Source organism: Coturnix japonica, chromosome 2, assembly GCF_054131305.1.
Source record: "Coturnix japonica strain WE chromosome 2, WE-NBRP24, whole genome shotgun sequence".
NCBI lineage: Eukaryota > Metazoa > Chordata > Aves > Galliformes > Phasianidae > Coturnix > Coturnix japonica.
The window spans coordinates 93,823,308-93,844,692 of NC_140664.1; the positions used below are offsets into that span (position 1 = coordinate 93,823,308).

Below are 21,385 nucleotides of genomic sequence, written 5' to 3' on the forward strand. Positions count from 1 at the left end.
AAAGTGTTCTATATGAAGGTCTGGTAGTTCTTGCCATCTTCAGTTTTACCAGTTAAAAAGGTGTTGTCTCTTTTCTGATGTGACCATGTTGACGTGAGAAGGAGTGTCTGAGACAGATGCATTGTGTGTGCTTTGAATGTGGTCTTTGACTAACCAAACTCGTATAGAAAATGTTTGAGGTATGTTTGAGAGTCACTGTGGTAACACACTTTGATGGGTTTCCTGAGTGGAAATTAATATTGAAAATAAAATTTCATTAAGTCCGCCCCGCCTTTTGCCTGCAATATCAGAAGTTATTTTTACACTCTAAGTAACATCGTGGTTATCTCTAAGGGTTTCAGGTTCTTTAATGTTTGCTTATTAAACAGCACTAGAAAAATCTGATTTTTGTTCTTACTTAACAAGCTGGGGTTTTATTCTTTTAAGTATGGCTTTAATTCTCTTGTGCTTCTTCAGTATTGCACTGTGTGACAGAAAGGAAACTGAACTGTTCTATTCTGCTCTGCCATTTACCAACATCCAGCCTAAGCAATAGCTTGAAAAAAATCTGCACTTCTGCCTGAAGGAAGCAAATAGCAGATTTCTGCCCATTGTGCTGCATTGCTGTTTAAACTGGTACTCAACAGTGACAGCTTTGCATTATGCCTCTTAAATTGAGGAAGATATGTAGGCCAGGTTAATCTTGTTCTTACCATAGTCAATACATCAGTTGGACAGTTGTCTAAGCTTTGATGGAAGCAGACCCATAGCTCCTGTCCTTGCTAAGTGTTACCGTACAGATGCCTCATTAGCCAATACTGGGCTTGTACTTTTCATGTATCTGCTGTGGAAAGGGCAGAATTAATAAACAGAGCTTTGAGTATTAACTACTCCTGTTATTTCCATAGCTTTCTTTGCTTCCTCATGTGTATTATGTGGAAGTAGCAATGAGGAAGAAGGTGCTTTTAGGTTTGCTGGCAAGTTATATCACAGTAGTTCACTGCTGGCTTGGAGACCACGTCTTAAGAAGCACCCTTTGAAAAGATGATGTCCTCTCAGCTGGATTTGAAGGAAACCCAAGATCAAATTAGACACTCCTGGTCCACCAGAGAGGGCAAGAGACCAAAGCATGGTTTCCAAACCCACTGTATGCTCATGGACCTAGTTCCCTGCCCAATGCCATATCCATTGAATATCCAAAAGACCGCTCTTGTGCTTGCCTATAGTCAAAGCTTTCCACTCAACAGAGCAGTCTAAACATTTCCTTAAGGTTGTTCTCATTTGGTAAAACACTTAAACACACACTTTGCTTGCGTAAGACCCACTGATGACATTTCTAATGGCCATCCCCATAGATACATGCAAGTGTGTTTGCAAGTGAATATGCTGTTGAGCCCAGTAGTTCACTTCTGGCTGAAAACTACTCATGTGCGTAATATTTGCCAGATTGCAGCCTTGTTTAATAACTAATTTCAAAATTAAATGAAATGTTTATTCTCCAGAAGGGAAATTCTGCTGCAGAAATGTGCATTAAGCAGTTAGAGCATAAAGGGTTTTAATATCTGAACATCATTAAATGAATTGTTTTATCATTTGCAGAGGATTCATTGATTTCTAAGAGGCCTTTTGTCAAATTAGCATTTTGCAAACTAAGCTAATCAGCTCTGTTCCTGTTTATAGTTCTCTCACTACAAATATTTATACGTTATAATTTGTCCTTTTGCCTCCCTGCCCGTGTAAGCATAAGCACATTAAAATTTTTCTGACATGCCTTTCCTTTCAGAAAAACTCTACAGGATAAAATAGCTGTTTCTGTGTAGGCCATTGCACAGGGCTGAGCAGAGCCAGCAGAGGGGATGAGGGGCTGCGTCATGTGCCATGCGGAATCACATCCATTGGCACTGTGTTGGTGGGCCAAACAAGCCACCTCCAGCACCAGGTTGGCCAGAGAGTAGGCTGTAGCTCTTGGCATCACCCCATGAATCCTGTGAACAACTTTTTGCACCGTGCCAGTTATCAAGCAGCACAAGAAAATTAAGCTTTATTCAATGTAGAGGGTGGTGTGGGTGGCATTCAGACCGGGGCCAGTGCTTGTCCCACTCAGCTGACCTGTGTCTTCCCTGTGCTTCTCGTTTCCAGGCGTTTACAATTCAGGGGCAGTATGCCATCCCTCATCCAGACGTGAGTCCAGCACATGTAAATTACTCCCTTTTTCTTCCTCACCCTTTTGTTTGTTCCGGGCAATATTTACTTTCTACCGCTAGCAATGGAGTTAACATGGCCTAAGGACGCGTGGCCCTAATGACATACATTATAGCCATACACTGTAGTTCAGCTGCATCTCTTACCTTGTGTAATAATTGCTAGAAAGTACAATGGCCCGGGAACAAATTACAATTATCTCAGTCTTCTTTGCATGTGATAAATCTGAATTCTTTTAATATGTAATTCTACAGTAATTAGTTAATATTAACAGTAGCTGCTACATGTAATAACAGTAGAGATGTCATTTATAACCAATTTGGGGTTTTTTGTTGTTTTCTTTTTTTTTTTTTTCTCTACGGTAGATCAGAATGAATGATTAAACTTTTTTTTTTATTTTTTATTTTTTAATATAATTTTAATTAATCCAATTTTAGAACATGTAAGATGGTTTCTCTGCTCTGAAATAATTCCATTTGATTGGTTAGTTCTAATTTCCCATCCTGCCCTGCAGTTGACCAAGCTTCACCAGTTGGCTATGCAGCATCCCCCCTTTACTCCCCTTGGGCAGACCACCCCTGGTTTCCCTGGTACGTACCCATGACCTCCTGGGGATGTCCTTCTTCTTAACAGCTTTGTTTCCCGTGGTCATTACATCATTTTAATAATAAATATGGTCAATGACCAATGATCCTTCTGTTTTTACACATTAATCTTCGTTCTTCCCTCCCTTTCCTCTGTTACAATTCCTTTCATCTCTACTAAGATATGCCTTGTTTGTTATGTTTGTTTAATCGGACCCACTCTGTTTGTGCCATTGGCTAAAGATCCTGAGTTATTTCAGTCCTTGTAAAAAGTTATTGTGGACCATACAGCATCTACCAGTTGGTACTGACTGAAGCACTTGGACGTATGTCCTGCCATCTTTTGTAAAGCAGCGAACACAAGAAAACAGTATGTAATGGCAGCATAGAGATATAGATTAAAGAAATTACTGCATGCTTCAAACAGGAGCTCCTCGTAGAGGCAGATGTCTGAAGACCATCACTAATTGTCACTGCTGGGACAAGTGCCTCACGTCCTGCTTGAGCAGATGACTGCTTACAAACTGCAGTGGTAATTCAGTTCACATAGGAAATGTGAAATTCAGCCTATGCTGATTAAAGTACGTGAGCTGATATTGAAATATTTACTCAAGAGTCAAGTCAATTGACCATACAATAAATCATTATACTTCACTAGATTGGAACTTGGCATCGAAAATTCCACAGAATAAACTGGTACATGCTTGGTATGGCAAATAACATTTTATCACATACATCAAATTTTGTGAGCAACTTGATTGTGTTATCGTCAACGTCAAACAAGTATGCACAATTCTTAGTGGAATGTAAACATAAGTAAACTGTAGATGAGTTGCTGTTTTGTAAGCAACTCCTTTTCCACAGTTTCTAGTTGGAAATGAGTATTTTGGCATGTCTTCACAGATGATAATGAACAAACCAAGACAATCACCCAAGTAAATACATTAAAAAAAAAAAAAAATGAGAAGGGGAAAGAAATGACATCCAAAATACATTCTTTGTTTTTCATGGTGTATCTGATAAAATATCTGCAAGTAACACTGAATGGCCTTTCCCAGCTTTCTGTGTTCCTCATTCATGTCATTAACACGCTGCTCCTTAATCTTTTCCTGGTTGTATTCATGAGATATGAGTTCCTATAATGTTACCGTGTGTGTTAGAGCAGTAATTCCATTTATCCCGAGTATTTTCCTTTTGTCCACCCAATTTAAAAACAAATGTATGCAGCTTACATTATTTGGTTCTTTTCCCATCAAAAACAACCCTTCCCAACATTCTTCAGCAACTAATCCCACATTAATTACCAAATTCTTCTAGGTTAATTTCCTCATCATTATTTTATTGGGTTTTTCTGTTTTTGTTTTTGTTGGTTTTTTTCTTAATTTTCATGACTGTGTATTTGGTTCAACTACTTTTTCTGTTTGAGTTCCACTCTAATTTTCTGTATTCTACAACACCGAGTAGTGAGGTCAAATTTCAGCCACCTGTTAATTTCTGAATCAATGTATTTACGATGAGCTTCAGAAATGACTTGTAGGGGAAACCCTCCATTTTCTAAAGGATTTGTATGACTCTGTGGAATCATGTGACATTTGTTGTTTTGGTGGGTTAAAGGTTAATTAAAATAAGACTGTTTTAAAGTGAATCCAACCCTCTTGAGTTTTGCATCTTCTTTCATTTCTGTTTCGCTAGCACTTCTCTACTTTTCTTTGCTCTTCTGTTTTATTTTATTTTTTGGTACGTTTCCTCTTCTATAATATCGCTTGTTGGCTTGTTGTGTCTTACCCTGTTTGCAGACAACCGGCATAACATTTTCTGTCTGTTCCCCACATAGGACTGGATGCCACTTCTCCAACCAGTTCCCATGAACTTACTATTCCCAACGATGTAAGTGGACCCATAGTCAGTACCGCTTTCTCTTCTTGCTCTCCTCTGCCACCAGGGGGAATTATGTCATCATGGGTGATTTGCAAACACTAGTCCTTAGAAGTAACCCGGGGTTTGGTTTTGAGGGGAGGAGGGTGCCAAGGATTACTGACATGCTGACAGCAGTAGTGAAGGCGACCCTCCCATCTCGTGTCACACCTCCAGTGCTGCTGGCTTAGTTGCACAGTGGTATCCACACCATGTGTTACACCCATTTCCTCAAAGCCTGGTTGTCTGTTGCTTTTAGTGAAAAGCAAACATGGTCTGAGATACATACCATGTCATGCATGACTCTAGCAAGGAGGCTGGAGGGTGTTGGAAATTGCACAGTCCCCATCTTCTGTGTGTTGGCTGGAGACCACCACACCATAATGGCAGAATGGAGCTGGTCTGCACCAGACTGTGCTTACCTGAGTTGGAGTAAAGGTACAAACCAGACATGGGTTATGTAGAGGTACAATACAAGCGTTTATCTGAAAAGAAGGTCTCCACCAGCCCTGCACTGGCTGTGATGGACAGACCCAGTCTCCTGGGCAGTACAGAGCTAATCCTCAAGCAGCTGCTCTGACTGCTCAGCTGATGCTCTGTGCGTCATGCAAATACGCCTTTGAGTTTTATTCTCTTTCATTAGCAACAGGGATTTTTTTTTTTCAGTTTGCATTACAAATGAGTCACCTGGAAAATGGACAGTGAAAAGAGCTTTCAAGTATGAGTGGGAACACAAATAGCAATTATATTATTCAAGAGAGACTTACAGTATTGTATAAGCCCTATTAAACTCAGTGGCAATGATTTACAGTAAGAAAAAAAAAGATACTGAACAACAAAGGAGCAAAGGTAAATCTTTATTTTATAAGCGCAGTGATTTAGTAAGCTGTACATGACTTAAAGGCTGACCTGATCTGTCAGTGCTTTATAACCCAATTTACTGTACGTTGAGGATTTTATGAGAGCGCAGTACTTATCCTTGCAAAGCAAGCTTTTGTAATCTGACTTTCAGGCAATTTTTGTTCTTGCCCCTGGTGATGTAAAGCCAGGGTTACTCTTCTGACTTCGCTTCTTCAGGGTTCCTACCAGATAGAGAGAGAAATGGCTGGCCTCGTGTGCTGTAGTGCACTAGAATAGGGAAAAGATTATCTGTTTCTGATGAGGAGCTATGAAGTGCTCTGGCTCAGCACTGTCCTCTCAGAAGCAAATACACATCCGTGTGTTGTTTCTAATAGAAGATTTGTTGAGCTTCACAGAGTGTGCCTTGTTGTTGCTAAAGGAGGAAAGCCAAGTAGGGTTGTGTTTATAAACAGCCTGCAGACAGTGAAAGGAAATCATTGCATTGGTTCAGATGGGAGAGGAAGCAGCAGTTGTGCAGGATACCATGCACTGATAATTTGACTTCATTTTTTCAACCAACATCTCTTAGTCCTGTTTTGGTCAGAAATCTCGTTCATTGCATGCATGCAGGCCTGCAGAAGTCAAGCACAGATGAGAACGGCACGAGGCTTGCAAATACCCACTTGTTCTCCATTTGCCACTGCACCTACACCTGTGTTACACCTATTTTTTAAAAACAAGATAATGATAAATACAAAAAGCCCAAGCCCCAGTATGAATCTGGTAGAGGAAAATGAAGTGTAAAGAGAATGAGGAGCTCAGACTCAAGGTGTGTTCTGTACAAGCTTCTGTGTGAGGCAATGTAACAGTGGCTGTCCTTTTGGGCACAGGAGGGATGGCATCACTGCTGGGCACAGATATCAGGTTTCACAACACTGTGTAGTCCAGTCCCCAAAATGGCCTTTGAAAGTAAATGAATGAATCAGTAATAATACTATAAAATCCACCTCATTAAAAATTGTAATTCTCATATGTGGGAGACAGGCAGAAGCAAGTGACAGGAAAGCTTCACCTTGGAAAACACAAACATATAAATGAACATGCAAATCCATCCAAGCTGGATAAAGCATCCTAAGAACTGTTTCCATCATCAATGGAGTCAGAAGTCCTTCCCTGCAGAAGTCTGAGAGGGGCCAAGTATACAAAATGCTCTTGGAGAAGCCCCAAGGGAAACCTAGCCTTCAGGGAGGCCCCGTGGTGCCCCCACTTCCTCAGTCTCCTCCTCTTCTGACAATCTCTGGCACATTGAGTTCCCATTTCCACTTATCTCAGTTCACCTCCTGCAGTAGGACTGGTGCCAGCCCTAAAGAGGACACAAAGGCAGCATCTGACCCTGCTGTGACATGCAGCCCCAGATCGGGAAATGCCTCTTCCAGAAAAGCCCTGAGGACTTTGGATGTTCATTTAAATCCATCCCTGGCTCAGTTTTCCATCTGTTTGGAAAGATTTAAAAGCAAAAGCTGGGGGGAAGACTTAATAGTCTGCACAAGATACTCTGAAGAAGATCCAGTGGTGCTATGAGTAAAAGCGCTTCCATCAAAGCTGAGGGACCTGGCAGATGCCAAGTAGTAGAAGCCACATGACCCTTTTTTAACCAGTGCTAGATTCACTATAAGAAAGAAAAGATACCAGAATTAAACGTATACATGAAAGCTCAACACTTTTCCTGTGACAGAGTTCTCCCTGTGAAGTGTGACAGTGTGATGAACATGGAGGAGCAAACCAGTAGGAAAAACCCAGCAGCAAGCTGCGTTGTTAGGCCCCATCACTGAGCTTAGCATTTTGACAGGGGGAAGACGTATGCTTAGCATGTCTATATCATGAGAAAGTAATAAGGAAGAGAGAGGCCTACATCTCTGCTGACATGGCAAGTCAGGGGAAACTCTGTAGGTGTCCCAATTCAATGCAGGGGAGTTGGAGTAAGTGGCCTTTAAACACCCCTTCCAACTCTCAACAGTTCTGTGATCTGATGATTGTATATACATAAAAGTTTTGTGTATATGTATGTCTGTGTATGTTTCTAAGAGGAATGTGCATATTATGTACCTTAAGCTTCTTCCAGAAGCCAAGAACTCTTGAATATTTCAGATGCTGCACAGATGTGAGCAAAAAAAAAAACAAGGACGCCAGAAGCATTAGTGTGGCAAGGAGAGAAATATATCCTGTGTACTACCTGCAGTCAGGTGGTCACTGGTTGTGACTCTGTAGAGTGTGTTCAAGCAGCTCATTATCACAGAATCAAAGGATGATTTGGAGGAGCTTCAGTCTGAACCTACAATCACACACTCTTCTTCTTGCCAAGTATAGTTTTAAAGCAGTCTTTAGCAAAGCCTTTTAGCAGGCTTCCAGAATCGGCTCAGCACGACACACACAGACTTGTTGGTATCTGCATCCAGACAGTTGCCATAATCAGTATATGAATTAACAGCTCCACATGACAGCTGGACTTCTTGAAATCCTTCTAAATACATTTTTTATGCCTTTATATATTTTTGCGTGTTTTTAAGACCAACCAATTTCTTTGTAGTAAGTAACTTCATCATATTTCTACCCTTCCTCTTAGGACATATGTGGAGTCTACCTTTTTTGTTCACAGTTAAGATATCATTATTACAGGAACAAGAAGCATACAGTATGACGAGCATCAGAGGAATCTGAAGATGTTTAGTTTGCCTCGCTGGTGCTTAACAGAGCCTAAATGCTGATAGGAAGATCACAGGATGCAGCAGACAGGTTCTTGACCAGGCACTTCAGGGTCATCGTCTCAAAGCCAAGTAAAAATAACCCAGTGTTTTCCCCCTCTCCATGCTCCATTCTGCTCCCGTAACAGCAAACACTTCAAATTTGGGTAAATAATAGTTGGGATGCAGCACGCAAATGATCAACAGGAACAAAATTACAGACATCTGTCACCAGGTTTTAACAGATAAGAGCGGATTGGGTGCTGTCAGTATTCCTGTCCGATGATGGCAAGACTTTCTCTGCTCTACTCATACTGATGGCCTACAGTGATAACCAAAAGCCCCACTGGCTGGTGTTTGCACTGCTACCTGCTCTTTGGGTGCTCATCTCTCCTGCTTCACCTCAACTACCTGTGGACCGTGAAGACCAGTTAGAGGAAAGCAGAGAAAACAAGGAGGTCTTCAGTACAGGGATGTGTTCGTAAGCAGTGTTTTCCTCCAGGATGACTTGGCTGTTGTCTGGTTATGTTAATGGTGGAGCATACACAAGGCTCTACGTGGGCAGCTAACACGTTAACACATGTCCTTGGGATGAAGACAGATTGTTAAATGAGGTCTTCCAGCTCCAACAGGATGGGAAATCCTCTGCGTGTGCTCCTAAAGCCCATTTTTCTTTCTCACACATGCTCTTGTGCTCCATGTCTGTTTTGTCTGCCTTGCTAGCTGCTTTGCCATTCTCTCAGCAGGCGTGAAGCAAAGATTAAGGTTTTTTTGTTGTTCTTTTGCTGAAGTATCTGGATGATGTGAATCTGCTTCTGCCAAGATACCACAAGTACAGCAGCAACAGAAAGGATAACCCATCAGAAAGAGTGGGAAGGAAAGGCATCATGGCAGTCCTGTAGAGCCAAGTTTGCATTTTCTTCAGGTTCTGGGCATTGCAGTGTTGTTAGCCTCCATGCTGCTTTAACTGAAAGGCCCCCTCCTTGTCTCTAAGGAAGCCAAAGCATCTCAGCTTCAGTGGCTGTCTCAGTGCCCACATACCACCAAAAAAAAAAAAAAAAAAGAGAGGGATCTGAGGAAACACAAGCTCAGTTTTATTTATGGGATATGAGTTCTGTTAGGGTTCTGTGAAGAAATACAGCTAAAAATTACATATATATGTATATATACATATATCAGTCTTTTTCTATACCTGCTTCTACCTGCAGGTGCTCGGCTGTAAATCCCACTGACTTTAATAGCGCAGGAGAGGTCCATGCATCTGCATGAGCTTTAGGACTGGGAGCATGACTGGAGCCATGCAGGGCTGGGTGGGAGCACAGCAAGGTCTGTCCAGAGTGACGGCTCAGGCTGGGCTGTGCGTTGTATTCGTCAGCACTGCAACATGCCACCATTTTATGGCACAGAAGGCAGCTGAATGGTCTGATGCTTTCTTGATGCCTACCCATGTAGCAGCAGAAACCTGATTTAGAGACATGGGTACATTGAACCAGTAGACCACGCTAGTGACTCCTTCTAAACAGCATAGTGGAAGTCTTTTGGTTTGATACTGAGGAGTCTTTCATAAACTCTGTTTTTATCAATACTACAAATTGCAGTGAAGTGGTTTTTGCCTCTGTCCATGGCTCTAATCTCAGTCTTTGTCCCACTCCAGCTAATAGGCTGCATTATTGGCAGACAAGGCAGTAAGATAAATGAAATCAGGCAGATGTCAGGAGCGCAGATCAAGATTGCTAATGCCACAGAAGGCTCTGCAGAACGACAAGTTACAATCACAGGATCCCCCGCAAACATCAGCTTAGCACAGTACCTCATTAATGCAAGGTAAGTTGACTTTGTAAGTGATAATGCTTCCTCAGGATTGCTCTGACTGCTCTCCTGCAAATGTCTGTCATGGGTAGATCCAGAAAGTTGCTTTGCAGTGTCCGTTCTGAATAGTACCATTTGATTCCCAAAGAACTGTGAAGCCTTTATTAATAAAAGTTGTGTTTACTGTTGGTTTACATGGAAAGCAGCTTAATCTGGTGCAAGTCCAGGTACATTTTGAATAACAAAAGATCAAAATATATATATATATACCTGAATATTCACTATTCCATCCACCTTAAAATAGAGGTGGATTAAAAATGGCAATTATAACTTCTTCAGAAGGAAATACCTTTCATAGACGCTTTACTGTCCTAAATGGCAAATAATAGAATGAAACAGATTGCAAACCAGATTTAATTTACTAGCTGGAAATTGCCACTCGGAGTTGATATTAAACTGACACGTGGTTGCTAAAAAGGCACAGGATTTATTTTGTTAAGAGACGGCACCACAAATTTGTAAATAGCTTTCCCTAATGAGACAGAATGAGACTATCATCTGCTTTGCCACTTCTTAGCACCAGGATTAATGACAACGCTGCTGCTTAGCTAAGCCATTGAGACAGCTTAAGTCGCTGTCAAGCTTGATATGATTATTTAGAAACATATTAACACTGATACCACTTTTGTTTGCTATTACACTGAGAAGAAAGCAAAGTGGATATGGTGTCTCACAGCTAATTGTAAATTATGGTTCAAGGCAACAAATGTAAGGAAGTAGCTATGTATTTTATTGTTTTGGGGTTTCGTTTTGTGTTGTTTGTTTTTTTAAAGTACTATGATACAAATTGAGTGCTGTGTTTAATTATGTTTGCTGTTAAGGTAGTAGAAAATTATGCCATTTATATACAGAGCTGTGGTCATGGTAGGTCTCTGAGTTCCTCTATGGCCCAACCTCCTCTACACCTCAGTTCTGCATTGCAACAACTGCAGATGTTGTAATGAAGGAACAGGATGCTTGCGCAGCTCTGTATTACAGCAAACAAAACTTACCTTTCATAGTTTAATTTGGAAAGAGTTTCCTAGAGAAATAGACATATTTAGGAGTGGCATCATGAAGCCTAAGATAAGGCGTTTCCAGACGCCCAAACCAACCTACAGTTCTTTGATTTATATTCTTTATAGCAAATATAAGTCACTTCCGTAAGCCCTGTAATCAAATAAAAATGTGTTCCCTCCTTTAACCCTTAAGGATATGTTCTTCTCTTGGTGTTCAGGGATTCCCCACACATCGAGACGAGAATAGACCCCTTCATTTTTAGTTGCACAAACACCATATGGCATGCACCTGGATCTCAGAAGATAACAATTTAAGATCTTCAAGACAGCTAAAGCATGCAAATATAATAATGCACTTATTTATGGAGTTGCAGTGAGCTGCTCACCAGAGACAGAAACTCTAGTGAACAAACCTCTCTCTGACTCACTTTAGAAAAGCCTGTGAACTCTCACAATGCTGTTTAATTACTGTTTAACAAATCTTTTGATGGAATGAGATATATATGGGGTCTTTTAAGATACTTTTGCAAAGAAGAAAACTTCTCAGCAGTCATATACATGGATGCTATATCTATACCCTGTGAAACCAGAAAGTATTTTCTTCCTGTTGGCTTTCTAGAAAGTCATTTGTTATCATCATCTACAATAAACCATCATATATTATTATGTACCATATGTTGAAACTGTATTTAGACGAAGCGACTTCATTTGTAAATGAAGACTCTTAAAGTAATGTACAATAAATTAAGTTCTAAGGTGACATAGGACATTAAGGTGGCTTTTTCATTTAACAAGTTACGTTGCTCCACATTTCTCTTCTCCCAAGAGAAATGTCTGCCCAGTGAGGTGCCACCACAGCCACAGCGCTGGCCAGCAGTACAGTTACCAAGATATAGTTTGGGATGTCAATATATATATATATACCTATATATTATATAAAATAATAAATAAAAGCCATATAAGCGTTCAGGGTAAGATGGACTTTTTCTTTTTACTCTTTTGCCCCTCCACCCCCGAGATCTGACATTCTCATAGACTTGGTTTCCAGGGCCAGTATTTCTGCATAGATAATGTCTCACAGCAGCATGGGATGTGAAAAACCTATCCAATGTATTCCTCTAACTGTGTATATCCTTAAGCTACTCTCCAACCAAAGTTGCCATCTATATAGCAATTTATCAGGTTGTCTTAGGAATATTATTGCAATCTGGTGTTGAATGTGTACATAAGATTAAGTACTCTAAATTACAGATATATAAGTACATTGATACAATATCAAGACGGAGATTTAAATCTTTCTGAAGTGTTGTTTTTGTTCTGTGTTGACTATCCAAGGGTTGAACTCTGTATTAGCAGAATTTGTCCCAGCTTGTTTGCGGTAGAAATGTCTTTTTTTTCTTGTAAAATCTTCTGTCTCTTAACTGGTAACCATTGTAGTAACTGGATTTTCATTATCCAATTACATCTTCTAGCTTTTATTAAGAATGAACCACAGCTTAGGTTTCCTATGTAATATTTGACTTTGGGGTGTAAGTGACCTGTAGCCAGCAGCACTTTCTTCTTGTTGAAGAGCAGTTTCCTGAAGATGTTTTTCACTTCCGTTTTGATGAAAGATTCATTCACAGAACAGAACCAACAAAGGCAATCTCGAGCTTTATTCCTTCCGTACGCTAGTCGGGCAATGCAAGACGTGGCCTTCAATGTATGTATTTGTAAGTGTAGCTCTTCAAAGTGGAAAATTGGCGTAATGAAATTCTGTATCAAGTCTGCTCATCAGCTTCCTTATTCAATTCTGTTGTATGTATAACCGGTTTGGGAAACTGCAGCTGTCGTAAGACAACTGAAAACCAACCTGATGTACTTTCACCTCATTCGTTACCACCAGAAATAAAGGTGAAGTAATGCCAATTAGCGCTTCTGTTGTACCTGTGCAAGTACACCAGGCAGGGAGTCTGGGTGGCTCTACACCAGTGCTAAGCCTGTGAGATCCGCTCTCTGTGTTGGTGCAGGATGGTGCGCTCAGCCTCAAATTCCATTCATAAGTCAAGGAGAAATTCTTTATTTTTAAATACAAGGCAGGCGAACTGAGAAACACCGAGTATGGCATTTTCTTTCTGTACGCCTCCCTGCCAACATCACACTAATTTAGAAATGTAAAAAAAAAAACCAACCCAAACCACATAAACAACTAAGGCATTGCCATGTAACTCCTACATGGAGTTGGGTTGGATTCACCAATCATGATTTATCAATTCAGTGATAAAAATCTATCTTGACATAAAGCCCACTGTGCAAGTAGATTGCAAGCAGCACTTCTGCCAGTGCAACGATGCTGCTCTCCCTGCAAAGAATGATTCTGTTGTAGAGGCTAGGAGAAAAGGCGCTCATCCATGGCACAGATAAACAACCCAGGATAGAAGGCAGGAAAACCAAAGTTTTTACATTCCACAAGCAGGTCTGCATTTCACACATTGCCTTCCTCTCTCCCAACCCATCAGATAAGATGTTGAATTTTCCAGCTTCCCAGCAAAAGCACCTGATGAATAAGTATCACAAGAGCCCTTTCCTTTTGAGGGGAGGAGTGTAGTACTCAAACATTTCCCTCTCTTCCACTCTCCTTCCTCCAGCTCAGATCAGAATCAGGTATCCTTTAACCTCACCCTTTAGCAGCAGTGCTCTAGGAAGCTACAGTCCAACACCATTGCCCATTTAGGGATCATTTATTGCTTTTGTGCTTAACCATCACACTACAAGGGGTCGTGCCTTCTGGTTGTTACTTTCTCTGGCCATGAGCTGACCAGGGGCTGTTCCTCACAACTGCACATAAATCTTAGATGAGATAATGCAGGGCTTTCCCATGCCTTGCACAGGGCAACCATTCCTGTCAGCTACTTGGGTGAGGAGCTGGGCTACTGCTGCTGACTGACCCCTTGGCTGGGAAGCTTCCCTTAGACCCAATGAGACTTGATAATAGGTGGCAAGTCCGCCAGGCAGCCCTCTCTGTGGTGGCTCACCCTGCCACCACATGTATAGTGGGAGCCTGTAAGGATTCACTAACCCGTGGTCTCATTTACGTTAAGCAGTAATACTTCCCAGGTGGTTACATGCAAAATGCATACTGAAATTAGCATTTCCAGATTGTTTGCAGACCCCAAAGCACAGTGCACAAGCTGTTAACAGACATATATCAAAGTAAAGATTTAAATATAGACATTTTGTCATGCAAAACAAACAAATAAACAAAAAACCAATGTGCCCTTGGAATTACTACATTTCAATGTGTAAAAAAAGCAGAGAAAAGCCTAAGTATATAGGCCTTCTGGCTTTCCAGTGAGCGGACTGACTTATGGTAAAATGAATGTTGATCGATACCTACGTGCTCCAAAGGGCCGTTCATTTCTTTGGAGCAAGAGGTTGGGTCACTCTGAATTGCCTTGTGCTTTCCGGGTCTGTGTGATGATGTTTATGTTATGTTGTATCGATGTAGTACTTTGTCTGTCAGCTGATGGATGATGTTATCTGTAATCGTTGTGATGAGCTCAGAATGGATACCACTGCTGTGGAAGCCGGGCTGTTGTTCCAGTCTTCCTTTTTTTCTAATTTCCTTATAATTAGATTGCATAAATATTTTGTTGTGATTTGAAAACAAAAAAGTCCAGGGGTGGTACAGTCCTAAGTAAGTGAACATGCTGTCTGATCAGGTTTGATTTATATGAAAAATGCACACTGACCTCACAAGGAACTAAAAGAGACTAACTTTGTGAAACAAAAACTTGACACCTCACATGGGAAGAGCAAACCACCACTTAACAGCCTCTCATCCTAGCAAAATGACCAAGGGCATGATATCTGTCACAAAATTGACCAATTGAAATAATTACCAAAACCCCCTCATGTCCCATTTGCAAAAGATTTTGGAAAGCAAAATTCACTACATCAGTGCTGGGGAGTAAACGTCATAGTTCTTTTAAGTTTTCTTTTCAGTTCTGTTTTTTCCATCTTTTTGCCATTTCCCTGCATTCCTTAGATTTCTTTTCTCACATGTAAAATAAACTAGCCAAACCCTCAACCCTATTATATTTTATTTTATTTTTCCTTTCGGAAAGAACTTACTTACTTTAGAGTCTCAGTAACGATTTCACCATCGAGTCATGAAAAACCCTTTTGTTATTTCTCTTCTTTAACACATAACATGTTCCTCCTTTGACCCTCATTTTCCCTTTTTTCTCTCTCTTCCCCTCTCCCTCCCACTCCTCCTTACCCTCACCCACCAATCTAACCCCTGCCCATTCGTGGTTGCTCTCCCCCCCCCCCCCGTCCGTCCATCTGTCCATCCCTCCCTCCCTCCCCACCCCACCGCCCTGGCTGGACCCTCCCAACCTGTTTGTTCCTCTTCCTCTCTTCGTTTGCAGCTTAGAGATGGCTAAAGTCAGCACCCAGACCGCTTCCGTCACGACCCCTGTTGACCTCAACATGAACCTCTCTCAGTCTGCCACCCCTACCTCCACCCCCACCTCCATGGCCGTGCTGGCGGCCGCCTCCGCCGTTACCGTCAGTACCCCCCCTCCCCTACCAACTCTGCCAACCACCCACTATGCCGTTCCTGTCTCCAGTCTGCTTGGCATGAAAACTGTCCCGCTCCTGGCACTAAATGCCGCGGCCGCCGCGGGGGCCACGGGGAATTTGTCCGCTTACACTGCCAAAATTCCTTCGACGAGCGGGGTTAAGAAATCTGACCGCCAGAAGTTTGCTCCATATTGAAGGGATGAGACACAATGCAAGCTCTGCCAGCTCTACCAAGAGTCTGTGGTAGATCCTAGTAATCAAGGAAACAATATGGCATCTTTTTCTTTTCTGTTAAGTTGCTAGTGTTAATGTCACCACCTCCAACTGTCTTCCACTTGCCATAACAACTAACACCCAGGCACCCGGCAGCAACTAGTTCCAACAGCTGCGCGGGGCCGAGGCCCGGCCATGAAGGCCCCATCACCCCCTTGCCCATAAGGAAGGCAACCAGGCAGTACCAAAGGCAGCCGGGCAGCAAGCCATGCTTCTGGGGCTGAGAAAAAATTGTGAATGATTGGAAGGCAGTGAGGAAAAAAGATATTTCTTCAGCCAAAGTTTTGTTTGATTTTCCCATAGGTTTCTGTAAAACATGAATCCCTATTTAGCTCTCTGCTAACAAGGTATTTGGATCGCATCGCCATTATCATAGAATCACAGAACAGTTTGGGTTGGAATGGACCTGTAAACTCATCCAGTGCCAACCCCCCTGCTACAGGCAGGGACCCCTCCCTTTAGACCAGGTTGCTCAAAGCCCCATCCAAGCCTGGCCTTCAATGCTTACAGGGAGGGCACCCACAGCCTCACTGGGCAACCCATTCCTGTGTCTCGACAGCCTCACAGTAAAGAATTACCCTCTAATATCTAGTTTAAATCTACCCTCTGCCAGTTTAAAGCCATTTCCCCTTATCCTGTAGCCAAAGTATCTACTGCACATCAAATTGACACCCAAAGGTTGCTGCCTAGATAAGATAGCATCCCTTCCAAATAATTACATCCAGATTATTTAACACAGAAGCCCAACTGCAGCCAAGTCGAAGGGAGCTGGGTGATGTAATGGCTGGTTGCTAGCTGTTGGAACTAGTTTTTAACTGCATTTTCTGTTTGTCCATCCACCTTCTTTTTAATTTCTGCTGCATAACTCAGTAATGCAATATTGTTTTCCTCACCACTTCCGAATCCAGAATCCCATTAGCCCGCCACATTCATCCACTTTGCACTCCTTGGACACAAAAGCTTTAACAATCGAACTGTATTCAGTGCATTTTAATATAAACTAAAAACACAGCGCAAATGCAATACTTTTTAAAACATGGTATTTCAAAGTGTGTTATTATTGTATAGGGCTAAGTACTATTATTTCAGCATTTCATGTCATTTCTGTATCCTGTGGGCTTTTCTTCACCTCAGTACCTCCGCACTAAGTTGTGTCACTGTAACCATGTGTAGAATTGCTGCTGTTACAGTCTGCACTGACCCAGATGGGGTTTTTGGTTGAGTTGTGTTGGGTTTTTGGAGGGGTTTTTCTTTCAGTTGGATTTTCTTTTTTCTTTTCTTTTTTTTCCCCTTTTGTTTGTATATAAGGAAGGAAAAATTGGCACTGACATCAGGATACCCCAGCTATTATTTCACAGCTCTGGGAAAACGCTGTAGAGTTTGATCTGGACTGTAACTGATCCAATAACTGACATTTGCAAAGGAAAAATCCAAACTTACACAACCTGTGTGAGAAAACTTGCCTGCATTGAAATGCTGTTCTATGCTGGTTGGTTGTACTCACGTGTTATTTTTTAATAGTGAGAAGATTTGGTTTTTTCTTCTTTTTTACCTTTTTTTTTTTTTTTTTACTCTTTTTTTTTTGCTTTTTTTTTTCTCTCTTTTTTTTCCCCCCTCCTTTTCCTCAATTTTTTGTTCCTACATTTTAGGCTGTCTTCAGAAGTTACTGGCCTGGGGGCTCTGTAATGTATCTCATCCTGCCCTAGTGCATTAGCCACCAGACAGGACTTTCCCAAAGCCCCTTGAGACAATGCTTTCTATGGACTAATCTACAGAGGAGTTTCTGCCATTTCTAACTTTCTTATTATTCTGAGACATCAAAAGAAAATACTTCTTTTACTCTTTAAGCAACTGTGCTTCCTAACTCTTGTGTTGCTCCAGTTTTAACACTGTTGTGGGTCATAACATAAAAGTAAAGCAAAGCGGTTTTTGAGGATTAATTTCCATCGATGTTCATGCTTTGGCTAATCTGTATAAAAGCATGGGCTGTTAGTGTTCTGAAGTCACTGTATTCAGATAGAGACTTGACAGTAAATTAAATGAGACGTTTTTATAAATAAATTTTTTTCCTGATTAAAAAAAAAGAAAAAAGAAAAAAAAAAGCCGTGGTAGCTTTGTGCATACAACTGTTGTGTTGTTTAAACTTTGCTCTTTGTAACCAAGTCGCTAATTTGTCGTTTGAGAACCACTATTTTATGGATTGTCAAACTAAGATCGTAGACAAATTGCTTGTTTTCGTTAACGATTAAAGGTTTCATATCATCACGCTTCAGGTCCCAGTGCTCATTGGGAAAGAGTGTAACAACGGTGCAAAGCTGGCAATACTAGAAAGTGCACTAGCACTTCTGTCCTCAGGAATGACAATTCTGCACGTCATTAGATGGATCCAGACTGTGTCATTAGCATGGCAAGCAGTATTTCTTCAGATCCTTTGTTTTCTAATAAAGCTGCTCCTGAAGTACTTTTCACACAGCATAAAAGAGACAGCATTTGGCCTCTTGCCCCAAGAAGCCACTGCTCTGTATATCTCTGGTGTGTTTTCCCATGCTTGTTTTAAGCTCAGATATTTGGGAAAAGAAAGGAACAAAAGAAGAAAATTGGGTACTGTGCAGGGCATTGCTGAGGCTTTTCATTTTCTTCCTATTTGCAGCAGCAATGTCCTGTGTCAGAGTGACTCAGGAGCACCTTTCACCAGTCAGGAAAAGTGGCCATCAGCTGGGAGGCGCATTACAATTTGCACCATTAAAAAGGGACAAATGGAGCACTGGCCCACAGCCTCTCCCATCCTGCCCTGAAATACCACATGAGCTATTCACCTCCTTTGGATCTGCTGAAGCGCCATAGAAACAGCCTCAAGTTTTCTGTTCACATTTAAGTGGAAGACAGGCTGGCTCCAAGTTGCTGCTACATGCAGCCCTTTGGCTGCATTCTTGCCACCTCTCCTTCTTAGGGCCTTGGTAATTCTTTCACATTTACTGCTTTATTCTGTGCAACCAAAGTTTTTGGCAGTGTAAGCGAGTAGCATCCTTAGTGATACAAACCTAATTCTACAGCCAGCATCGCCACTCTAAAATCTACACTAATATCTTTGCACTTATCTTGGGGTTCTCTTCATGACCCTTGCTGGGTTCTTGTGTAGTATATTGCTCTTGTTTGCACTGAAAAATACCGTGCCAAGAGCTGCAATGGATCTGGGTCTTGATTTTGAGTCAGGAACTACAATGTACCCAAAATGTGCATAGAGATCTGGAAACCCATAGAAGTTAAACAGCTTTTTCTGTGAGATGCAGAAAAAGGGCAGTTTACAGAGGAAGATTACAGAATGCTTCATTGCATCCCAGCAAGCAGAAAGAATGACTCAGTGTTGAATTAGCTATTCCAAATCCTAGGCTGCTTTCAATGATAGGCTGTACCTCATAGAATTCTATGTTTGTTATTACTTCTCAAAATACATTTTAAGTTCTTACTCTTCAAGAGAGTACTGAAGATGGTTTTGCAGTGAGGATATCTTTCATTTCCTGAACAGCAAGTGCTGGCTAACATGAATAGAGAAGGAAAAAAAAGGGGGGGGGGGGGGGGGGGGGGGAGGGAAGAAAGAACATTATTGCAGCTCAACACAAAGTAGGTCAGGACTTTAGTGTCCCAGAGAAGCTACCATGCAAAGGACAGAAGCAGCTCTGAATTTGCTAGGGCAGACTGAGATTTAAACTAGTTTCAGGGGCACGTGTGCATGTTGGGGACAGCAGGAATAAAAAATAAAGATGCAGAAATAGGAAGAAAAAAGGAAATAGATTCTAAGAGCATTTTGTCCAAAATAACACAGGCAGAACTGTGTTAAGACCTGGGCTGATTTTAATGTAATGAGTTTAGCTGGAAAAGATTTCTGAATGGCAAGAAAACATTTTTGAATAGCTCTGAAATACAGAACAGGATAACAAAACACAAGAAGGTACATCTGGAGAAAAAAAAAAGAAATGGAATATTATCCTAGATAGATAGAAAACTAAAGGCAGATGGAAAAACCAGATGCACCCATAGAAAAAGGTCACTCCCATGCAACTGTGAGTTACCTACTGAAAAATAATACAACTTCCACAGCTTTCACATCATCCATTTGTTATCAAATGAAGTCAAGTCTAGTCTCATACTTCTCTAGAAGTAAAAAAAAAAAAAAAAAAAAAAAAAGTAAAAACGTTGCCTGGAATAGTCAAGCAAAACAAAACAAAGGCAGGCATAGTCAGCCACAGAACCTGCCCCTCTGCTGCCAGGCAGAGCACTTTCTATTGTCAGATAAAGCTGTAGGCCCCAGGGCATGTATTTGTAGCAGTCAGGGCTCCTGGAAAGCTAGCAGCACAGCCAGCAAAGCTGCCACAAATGTAGGCATCTGCTACGTGCTAAAGACTCACTGGGCTGCATGAGCCGAGTGTTTCTATGGAGGTACAGGATACAGCCACAGAACAGGCAATGAACCTCCCACCTGAGCCAGGCAGCAACAGAAGTTGCCCTGTTGAGTGGTTGGTTTTGTTTTAGTTTTTGCCATAGCATCAATCTCTGATGAATATGTTTCAGCACGAGCTACATATTTGGGACAGCTGTTGTCCCTTCTCAGCTGAACGTTGTGTTTATTAGACAAGAAAGTGATAGACTCATTAACTGAATCATTTTATAATGGCAGAACTTCTACAAGGACGGCTACAACAGTTAGGCTAAACTAGATCACAGGAACTGTCAAGTTCAAAGGACAAGAGAGGAGAGGGATTCGAACACAGGTCTCTTATATCATCCATAAGTAGTGTAACCACCAATAAATTACCCAAGACATTAGTGCCTCAGTGTATTTTTGGGAGGAAAGACCTGGTCTGGATGTCTACACAAGGGAATAACTTGCATTTCTTTCCCAGCAAAAAAAGTCAGGGTAGTTCTAGGCAACGTGACGAAGAGAAGATTAAATGAAGACAATCTGCTTCACACCAGGAAATTTGGCCCAAAGTCACTTCTCAGGGGTACACGAAGATATGGCTTTTCTTGTCATTGGTTCCAGGAAATAACACAATATGGTTTGAATTGCAATGTTTCTGCATCAGTGCAGTACACTGTCACCCTGAAGACAAGCACGTGTCTCAAGACAGTAACTGAACAAGAACTGTCATATTCATCTGATGTCATCTTACAAAAGGGAATTTCCAAAGCATTATATGCTCACATTATTGTTTTCTGAGACAACTACAGTGAGAATCTACTGGCTGAGTGTCTGATTTCCTACTGTAAAATTTCTTTATTATAAGATTAAAAAGTATGTGCAGGATTTGAAAATATTTGAGTAATCTATGTTTTCCTAAGAAATAGGAATGGCTGTTTTTAGCTCAGTGCTTCTAAGACAACAGAATGTGGGGAATTTTAATTACAGTGGCTTGTAATA

The 21,385-nt window shown here is 41.3% G+C and overlaps 1 protein-coding gene across 50 annotated transcripts in view; it reads left to right on the forward strand.

The window, feature by feature from the left end:
• LOC107309443 (poly(rC)-binding protein 3-like) overlaps positions 1–21,385 on the forward strand; it is a 465,303-nt gene that overhangs the window by 438,177 nt on the left and 5,741 nt on the right. For 12 of the 50 annotated variants that reach the window (XM_085540356.1, XM_085540370.1, XM_085540357.1 and 9 more), the window contains 5 exons: positions 2,119–2,175; positions 2,696–2,771; positions 4,600–4,652; positions 9,915–10,084; positions 15,540–18,231. In XM_085540356.1, the coding sequence (XP_085396482.1) occupies positions 2,119–2,175; positions 2,696–2,771; positions 4,600–4,652; positions 9,915–10,084; positions 15,540–15,888 (705 nt within the window). In that variant the 3' untranslated portion in view covers positions 15,889–18,231. Of the gene's footprint in view, positions 1–2,118; positions 2,176–2,695; positions 2,772–4,599; positions 4,653–9,914; positions 10,085–11,320; positions 13,036–15,539; positions 18,232–21,385 lie in introns of those variants that run through there. The other 38 variants (XM_085540385.1, XM_085540384.1, XM_085540383.1 and 35 more) reach the window with 14 other exon arrangements.